Source organism: Pimephales promelas, chromosome 9 (genome assembly GCF_988280905.1).
Source record: "Pimephales promelas chromosome 9, fPimPro1.hap1.1, whole genome shotgun sequence".
Classification (NCBI taxonomy): Eukaryota; Metazoa; Chordata; class Actinopteri; order Cypriniformes; family Leuciscidae; genus Pimephales; species Pimephales promelas.
The window spans coordinates 23,949,218-23,959,379 of NC_142777.1; the positions used below are offsets into that span (position 1 = coordinate 23,949,218).

The window sequence follows — 10,162 nt, forward strand, 5'->3', positions numbered from 1 at the left end:
CACGTTTCATAAATGTTAGCTTGCTTGCATAAGTAAACAGCAGTATGGCAAAGCGCAGGTAAAAACAAAAAAAGGTAAAGAAAGTTACAGAAAACAACTTCTACAAACAATTTTATTTTGCCAAAAGTTAATAATAATAAATAAGTGCATGGCGTACAAATCGGATTACAATCAAGTGCAATATAAAAAAATTTTGGGCATGTGACATTTAGACCAGTGCTCCGCGCCCATCTCTGGGGGGAGTCGTGAGAGGAACTGCAGCCGAAAGCCGCACTAAATCGTGCGAAGAACCCATGGTGTTGGTGCGGTCCAGGTTGACAGCGAGGATGCCCGGCATGACTGGGAAAACCCCCCACCTCTCTTACCAAGGATTGGTGGATAGCACATATCTTTGCATTTACCCCTTATGACAATACAAGGTTCAGTGATTCTAAAACATTTTGATTGTTCTGACAAATCAAGTGCCTAGGCACTGTTGCTGCAGCGAGCCTTTTAGCTGGTGGTGGTCGAGAAGACGACCTAAAACTCGGCTGTGCAGCTGACTGTGTTGGTCTATTATACCTTAGGCATTGACCCCTGAGAGATTCCACCTGTTTCATAGAGTTCTCAAAAGATCGGTGTGCAGAGGAACGCATTCCAATCACGTTCCTGCAAGTTCGCCAGAATCAACCATAGATGATGCTGAGCCACCTCTGTGCTGGCCATCGTATGACCCAAGGATACTAACGTGCAACGTGTTGTACGCAGTATGTAGTCAGCCGTGGACTGCACCTCCTCTATGAACTCGTCAGCTGGTCTTCCCTCTGTCACGGCCTCACTCAGTTCACCCAGGAAATAGCCTGATAAGTTTGTAGCAAGGACATAGTGCGCAAGGCTCTAGCCGTGCCGGCCGATCTCCCTAAATCCTACTAAGTTGCCATAAAGTTGCCTGTACGAGAACCTGCACGGTCCTGACGGAAGAGTGGGGATGTCTGCAATACCTCTGTTTTGCATTGGAGCCAGATATGTTGCAAGCGAATGCTCCATTGGAGGGGCTGACATTAACCCTGCTTCTTGTGCTCCTTCGAGGTCGGTGAACTTACCCATCCCTGGCACCTGAGAAAGAGGAGACATGGGTTTTGACGATATATAAGCTCTGCCAAACAGCCGGGGTAAAGCGGCAGATGTGTCCTTAACCCCCTGCAACAAATAGAACCCACACTGTAAAAAAATATTGATGGTTTAACTTAAAAAAGTAAGTAACCTGGTTGCCTTAATTTTAAGTTCATTGAACTGTAAAAAGTGAGTTAATACAATGAAGGAGAATGATTTAATCATCAGAAACTCAAAATTATATGTTATCTGAACTAAATAAATTATTTAAGTTGATTTGAGAAAAAATGTTGTGATTACTACACTGTAAAAAATTATTGTTGGTTTAACTTAAAAGGTTGCCTTAAAATTTTAAGTTGATAGAACTGGAAAAAGTTAATACAATGAAGGAGATTAATTTAATCATCAGAATCTCAAAATTGTAATAAGTTATCTCAACTAAATAAATTATTATAAAGTTGATTTGACAAAATAAAATATGAAGAGTTCAGATGCAAAAGCCTCTAAATGCCATTTGAAATTTTCTTCTTTAATGATGATTTTTATCAAACTTGTATATTTAAGTTCATTAGTTTTCACTTAAATAACAATTAATAGGTAATTATCATTGCCATTTAAGTGAAATCACTGAACTTAAATATACTAGCTTGATAAAAATGACCATTCTAGAAGAAAATTTCAAATGGCACTTAGAGGCTTTTGCATCTGAACTCTTCATAGGTTGTGATAACAAATCTTGAAAATATTTTTTTTTTTACAGTGAAGCGTGCTTTTCTGAACCGGGGGAGGGTTTGCTGCTGCCCTCCTATCTCACTTCCACCCGAAAAATAAGAATGGTCAATTTTGAGCATGATGACTTTAAAGGCTTCATTTGTGAAGGGATACAATATTAAAGAATTTAAAAAAGATCTGTAAATTTTACATAAAATAACAAGGAAACACCATTTACATTGTGTTAATTCTCTTTACGTGGTATGTGTTTCTCTCACGGTAAAAATATATATCTGTGCTAAACGTCTTCTTAACATCAACCTTGATCATTAGCAAGACAAATGTGAAAATTTTAAGTCAGTGGCTAATGGCATAGATTTTTATTCACCTAGTGCAAAATTTGGTCGCATATGAGTGGTTTACTTGCATTAGGGGGTTCTAGAATGATGTTAAACATTGTTAACAGTTAAATATTTAAGCAGCACTTGTAGCTGTAAAATCTACCTCATCCTTATTGATGTCAAACTGGTGAAAAGATTTTTGAGCGCTGAACTCTAAAGGTTAAAAAGGAATTCAAAGGGGAATCCGAAAGCCAGATTTTTTTTGAGGTGATGGTTTTGCTACACTGTAAAAAGTGATTAGTTGACTAAACTTAAATTTTTTTAGGAAACCCGTTGTCTTAAAATGATTAAGTTAAAATTGTCAAATTCACTTAACCTATTTTTATTTACGAAAAATTACTATAGTTACGCAACGCATTCTCACCCCAAGGCGTCACCTTTGACCATGCTTCAATATTTGACGTTTTAGGCGCCCTTTAGCGTCACTTACATGACGCGGTCCTACGGCGTCATCTAACTGACGCTAAAGGAAAGCGTCAGTTAGAAGACGCGGTTAGGTTTAGGTGTGGGGTGGGGGTAGGGTACACGCGATCCTAGGGCGTCATCTAACTGACGCTAAAGGGCGCCTAAAGCGTCAGATATTGAAGCATGTCCAAATGCTTCCCAAGGTGTCACTTAAGTGACGCCTTGGGGGTGAGAATGGGCTGAGTTACAAAATATTATAGTACAAAAATTACTTTTTTTTCAATTCAGCATTAAGTTTATTTAATAATTACAAAGCAAAGGGTTTACATTTTTTTATTTGTTTATTTTTTTATTTTTAAGGAAGTGAACTGATCACAGCAGCTCAAACACAGAGCAGGAATGGCGATGGATGAAGGTCTTTTCCGCATGATGCTACGTACACAGACACAATTCAGCACAAGGGACATTTGTCACAGCATTGCTGTTCTTGATCTCAATAACCAATATCAATGATAAAGACAGAGGGAATTTGTCCATAAATGGGGGTTTTCCTGCTGGGGAAGTGGCTTTTTGCTCAGATATTGTAGGTCCTGTTGTTGTGGAAAGTGTGGAGGGGTTGTTTTTGATGTTCTCATGTTTTGTAAGAGAATGTCTTACTTCACTACTGAGCAAAGCAGAGCATCAGCTAAAACTCTTTAAAATCAATTTCTCTGTCTGCATCCCAATCCAGCATTGAAGGTCAGCATTATGTGTTTCTTCCCCATTTTAGTCACATGCTTCATGAAAAGGTAGAACTGAATGTCTGAGGAAAGGAAAACAAAAGCACAAAAATTATTCAAAACAGTGAAATTCCACCATATATCCACCTATTAGAGATTCATAAAAAATAACACATGAGCGATTCATAAAAATTACAGATTCATGACTTCCCTATGTGAAAAATAATTATACTAAATTATTTTTGAAATACATTTATTTAAGCTAAGTATTCTACAATGACATATATGACATACATTCTTAATATAAATACTCTGAATTGATATGATTATCATGACTTATTATGTCACTTGTCTTATTTATTTTGTCTCATATGGTTTAGCAATCATTTGGTAATTTCTGTTTTGTTTTGTTTATCACTGAAGTTTATTTCATTTGGTCTGTCTATAGTCTGCGGAGAAGCATTCATTTACAATTTTCATTGTACTCTGTAACTTGTGCATATGGCAAAAATAAATGACTTGACTTGACTTGTCTGCTAAATTGGAACTAATCATCAACTAACTAATTGTGTACTTAATGTACTTTAGTGATTCAGAAATAGTACTGAGGTTCAACTAAAGATAGGTACACTTTAAATATCTTGCATTTGAAGACTGCTGTCATGCAGCGATCATACTATCCTAACTGGTGACATTAAAACACATTTTAGGCACAGTTATTTAAAAAAGTACTGTAAATATGCTAATGGATTTGTTGTATACATAGTATGAAATAAATGTATTTTAAATAAATTTTGGAATAAGTTTTTTTTTTTCACTATGGGTTGTCCTCTTGTTAAAAATGAAAAATGCAAGTAATTATTCTTACAGTTCAGTGTTTTTTCTCTCTCATGACTATCCAAAAGGCAGAAATAATCATACATTTTTTAGTGTTTCTCAGTTAGAGAATGCAATACAATTTGTCTAAATTCAAATAATGGATAACAAAAAGAACTGTGTCTTTTAACTTCATTTTTCTCTTTGGGTTGAAATAACGTCACCCTTCAATTAATACTTTTACCACCACTGTTAGACTTTTCAAGGTTTTTTTTTTTTTTTTTTTACAGTAACTTACTGGCAACAACTGAATCACAGAATCGAACATGCAGAATTATGGGGCAGCACTTTTCAGCTTTCGGACACGACCACTGAGCCAATAGTTCTCTGTTTTCTTTTTTCTTTTCTAAATGTTATCCATATATTAGCCATCTTATAGAACACCTTTCCTGTGTCATGCTGAATTGTGTCATCAGTGTTACATGTGTAATTTCTAATCAGAACCCTAAATGCACAAATCGCTAAATGAGATAATTTGTGAAAAGGGGATTTTTTTTTTTTTTTTTGAGTTGGAAAAAACAGCAGAGCAGGGTGTAGGGACAAGCAAATCAAACACAGTAACGCAACCAGGTAAATCATTCTCTGGCTTTCAGATGAGAACTTGTGGCAGAAATTCCCAAGGTTTTGGAAAACAAATATTTGACTAAATTTCTTTCCCACCCTTTAGGCTCAATAGTCCACACTGGAAACCAATTAGCAATTTCATGTCCTATCTTTGCCTTCCAAAAGTAATACAGTCCAATAAAAGCGTCATACTTTCCTGAACGGGCTTTGTTATTGTATGTATTATAAATAGACTATTATTAGAGAAGAGATAGGACTCAGTGACAGTGAGAAGATTCAAGTGAGAGGAAGTCAGAGGAAAGCTCAGGTTCTGGAGTTGCTCATTCTGTGTTTGGTTCCTCTAACCTGCACTGGACTTTTCCTGGCCAGGGAAATTCTGTCCTCCTGACATGTTACTTATAAGCTTGCACACTAAAACACAACAAAGCATAGCGAGGTCAGTCTGGTTGTGGAGGTCAATCTTGTTGGATTTTTGAGTGATCAAAGGTAAGTCTCTTTTATAGTCTCATTAAAAGTACCACTTCATTATTTTATTGAAATACTGTAAATGTTAACTATTATTTAATAACAAATTGTATATAATATTTGTTTAGTTGTTATTATTATTTATGGTAGACTAAGAGTTCACCACAAGCAATAGTTTTGCTTCAGGAGAAAGATTTTTTTTTATTTAAACTGACAATTTTATAAATGTATAACAATAAGTAGGATTAACAATTTAACATCCATAGCAAACAATAGGCCAAATATTTATTACAAAATGACAGGAAAATGACCATAGAGTAAACCTCTCCTTTTTCTACCAACAGATGTTTTTCCTCTTGCTATGTACATTGATGTTTCCCCAGTCCTCTACTGTAGGATCCATCAAAACAACTGAGAGTTACTGGACACTTAAACCTAATGGTTTGTATCTTTTAATCATGTCTGAAGAATTTTTATTGTGTTAGTTTCTCATAGATATTTAGCTCTGCTTATAAACCGGATTTTATTTTAATGTGGGCTTGTTTTTATGTAATGGCACCACTAATTTTGATTTTCCAATTGTCTGTCATCAGTGCTTGTAGTGAATGTAGATGCTGGTAAAGATGTGAACATGGTACAAGTGCCACTTATTTGTGGAGAAGCCTACGAAGGGCAAAATGTTACATGGACCAAAAACAAAGATGAAAATCTGGAGGCTCAAGAAAACAGGATCATGGTCACAGTGGAGGGGTGGAAGGGTGCCAATTACTCCTGTTTCGACAAGGAGGGCTCCTACCTAAATCACACACTGGTGCTGGCTCAGTGGACCTTCAAGAAGATTATCAAGAGCACTCCTGAGAAAGGTAGACCCATCATTTACGTTGTGTAGCATTTTCATAATAAAAAGAACATTTTTATTATGAAAATCCAGTTTTCAGTGTCACATGATCCTTCAGAAATCATTCCAATATGTTGATTTGGTATTTAAGAAACATTTCTGATTATTAATGATGTTGAATATAGTTGTGCTGCTTAATATTTTGGTCGAAACCATAATAAAACAATTGGATTTATTTGAAATGGAAATCTTTTAACATTATAAATAGCTTTACTGTTACTTTTGATCAATCTAATGAGTCTTTGCTTTACATATAAGGATTTATTTAAAACACTTGATTGCAAATGATTTTTATGTTTATAGTGTGTATTTATTTTATTTATTTAATTACCAAACAAGGTTACATCCATTGTTCAACAAATAACTATGGAGGTTCCTTCCAATGTTCCTGGACATGGGATAAGAACAGGCATGGGCATGTTGCTCATATCAAAGCCACACGGTAAGTTTCCCAAACTGCAAAGATGTGAGGAATGTAGAGAAAAAAAAAAAGTTTGACTGTGTGATTCTGATCCAGGCCTCACGGTGGAAGCAACATCAGCTGTAGTCTGGATTCTGAAGGACAGAGTATCACATGCTTAGATCAAGACTACTGTGCTTATTCAGAGGAGGTGGACCGCATCAACCTGACCATATACTTCAGAAGTAGCTTTGTTGTAGAAACCTACAACAAAAAGTTCTACATCATGGATATTGGTGAGTGCTTAAAAAATGATAAGATGGGGCTTATAGAATTTTGCCACTCATCTGAATATGAAACAATGTTGCTGAAATCTTTTTCTCCTCTTTTAAGTGAGGCCTGATGTGGTGGCTATTAGCAGGATCAATAAAACATCTGTAGAAGTTGGCTATCCACACTCCTGGAACACACCATCTTCCTACTTCCCTCTCATCTTCCAAGTGAAAGAGATTCGCTGTCGGAAAGGCAAAAAATGTGACTGCTCCAAACCAAAATTACTGGTATTGTTAACTAATTTTACACATAATAATTAGTTTGGAATAATTTCTAACTCATTTAGATTCTCACCATTAATTTTTATACAGTAAAAACAGAATTATATATTGATATAATATTAAAATTTAAAAAAAGCTGTTTTAATATATTTTAAAATGGAATTTATTCCTATATATATGAGAAAATGTGTTCTCACTATATATATATATATATATATATATATATTTATTATATATAATAATTAAAACTATTATTATTATTATATTTATTTATATTTGTTCTCATTGTGCTCAGACTTACCTCACACAAAGCCACCATGTGCCAGTGAAAAAAGGGACGGCGGTGTGTGTGAGAGCAAGGGATGAATTCTGTAATTCCTCTTGGAGTGAATGGAGCCTGCACAAGTATGTGTATTTAATATTTATTCTATTTTTTAGCAGGAGATTAATTTGCGTTATGCCTAAAATAATATCCTTAATGCTTTATTGATTAATGTTTTTGTTTTTCTGCGCACAATGTAATACAAACTTTCTCTGTTTATTTTTTAGATTCAGAAACAGAAAAAGAAGCACTGGAACCAAAAACCAAAGTACATGATGCTATAATTTATTATGTATAATTAAATAAAACTTTACATTTTAAAAATCTTTTTAACCATTATGAACAAAGATTGACTCCAATTAGACCTACTTTGGTCTTATACTGTATAATTAAATACAAACACATTGTATGTGTTCTTTTAATAGTTTATCTATTTTATAATAGAATGAAAAACACTATCATGCCCTTAAATGAATTATTTATGACTGTAATACATTTCGATTGCATTAAATGTATTTATTATGATTGCATGTTTAAATTAAAAAAATATATATATATTTCATGTCATGTCTCACCAGTTGTGATCTATTATGTAGTCTGTAGGTTGCAAAAAATTACACACATTTGAAAGGCATGGACTTAGGGTCCTAATTATGTTCAAGCGTCTTTCTTTTTCTGTAGATCACACACTGCTCAAGACAGAACAGTGGAGCAAAACAATGTGCTATTCCCCCGGTTTAACAACATCAAAGCAAAAGCACTTAAATCACTCATTGCTCAAATGTTGTGTAAAACAAACCCTCTATCGAAGCCTGGAAAAAACACGTGTGAGTGACACTTAACCACCATGAATTGTCTCTTGCGCTGGGTTTTTGGAAATGATACAATTTGTGATTCATTTTGAGGAACTTACCCCAAACAATTTTGCCTTTCATTCTCAAAGCAGATCAGCCGTGACTGAAACTCTGCTAATTACCAAAATTAGCAATCGGTTTTAAAGGAGGTGAATGAAAATAAACTAATCATTAAAATGATTACAGATAATATTTTAAAAAGATACATCTTATACATTTTAAAAAGAGACAAAACCTTGTCTGTATTTATTCTTGATTTATGGTTGGTTTCTTAACATCTTGAGAAAGCCACAGTCCCTCCTTATCAGTGGCCATTTTTTCAAGGCAAGTGTGACTTTAAAAAGTATATATATATATATATATATATATATATATTAAAACCATTTCCTCAACATCATTATTAGAGTGAAGAGGGTACAGATTGCTGGCCTACTTGAATGTAGGAAGAATAGAGAATATTGTCTCACTACCTCTGGGACATGTGCTCTTGCTAATAGGCTGATAGAATCATTCACATGCTCACAATTCTCACTGTCTGTGGCTATAATAAAAGGTAATATAATGTGTTCTTTCATATTTTGTCTTATATTGCAGCCCATTCTCACCCCCAAGGCGTCACTTAACTGATGCCTTGGGAAGCATTTGGACATGCTTCAATATCTGACGCTTTAGGCGCCCTTTAGCGTCAGTTAGATGACGCCATAGGATCGCGTGTACCCTACCCCCACACCTAAACCTAACCGCGCCCTCTAACTGACGCTTTCCTTTAGCGTCAGTTAGATGACGCCGTAGGATCGCGTCATGTAAGTGACTCTAAAGGGCGCCTAAAACGTCAAATATTGAAGCATAGTCAAAGGTGACGCCTTGGAGTGAGAATGCGTTGCATATTGGGCAGATTGTATCCTAAAATAGTGTATGTTCATTTTATGTAAATACACAGGTCTGAAATATATTTTGAGAATGAGAATGTGACATCACACGTGTTGCATTGTGGGAAGGCATTGCCATCTTGGAAGAACACGTTATGCGGTTGTCATGGTTACTTCGACATTGAGACCGAGAGAAATAGCGAAAGAGAGAGAGAGCAGCTTGATATTTGTTTGCATTTTTTTGCGATAAGGCACAGTTTCTTGGGAATAAATGAATAAGGGGGAATCAAAAGGAAAGGGGTTCTATCGGGAGAGACTACAGTAAATAACAACACCAAGCAGCGTTATTTAGAGAAACTACTTGACATCAACAACATGGACTCATACGACCTGCTACAGAATGGACGAAAGACTACCACCATTCACATACACTGACATGGTATTACCTGGTTCAGTGCATAACGTTACTGCCTACACAATGCAAGAGTTCAGAAGCTTTAAGTCATTAAACTGCGAGAGTTCAGTCATACTTGATGTTTCAGGCCTCATTCATATGTGGAAATAAATCTGATATGAAGAGATATGTGCATTTGCACCTGCCATGCAAATAGTCTCCTCACTCTCAATAGTAGCCTACTCTATCTCTTTCTCTGAATCTTAGTCAGCAGTCATTTTGCAAATGAGCTTTCGCTAAACATACAAATAGAAGTAATAATGAGACTGTTTTTTTGATGTGGGCCAGGACCTGTACAGTTTTTGAGACTTTTGTCAGTTGAAACTATTGTTTTTGGTTATCTTACCACATGGCTTCTTTAGGGACTGCTGTTGTGTTGTGACGTGTTTGTATTTCATAACTGAATGGACATGAATGATTCACTGTATATTCCATGTGTGCTATCATACTCTGTAGATGATGCTTAATCATATGTTTATATAGAAGGGAAGTACGGATGTCAACATGAGTAAATAGCTGAGCCAGATGTGGTTCACCACAAGAGGAGAAATTACTAGGGGTTTGGAGATGATAATTCC

At 35.5% G+C, this 10,162-nt stretch overlaps 1 protein-coding gene across 1 annotated transcript; it reads left to right on the forward strand.

The window, feature by feature from the left end:
- The first annotated feature begins 4,886 nt into the window (after nt 1–4,886).
- On the forward strand, nt 4,887–7,936 carry il12ba (interleukin 12Ba). Its single transcript, XM_039664549.2, has 8 exons — nt 4,887–5,254; nt 5,578–5,674; nt 5,827–6,096; nt 6,471–6,573; nt 6,649–6,827; nt 6,925–7,091; nt 7,381–7,490; nt 7,635–7,936. The coding sequence occupies exons 2-8, from the start codon at nt 5,578–5,580 to the stop codon at nt 7,681–7,683; spliced, it is 975 nt and encodes a 324-aa protein (XP_039520483.2). The 5' UTR covers nt 4,887–5,254; the 3' UTR covers nt 7,684–7,936.
- The last annotated feature ends 2,226 nt before the right edge of the window (nt 7,937–10,162 follow it).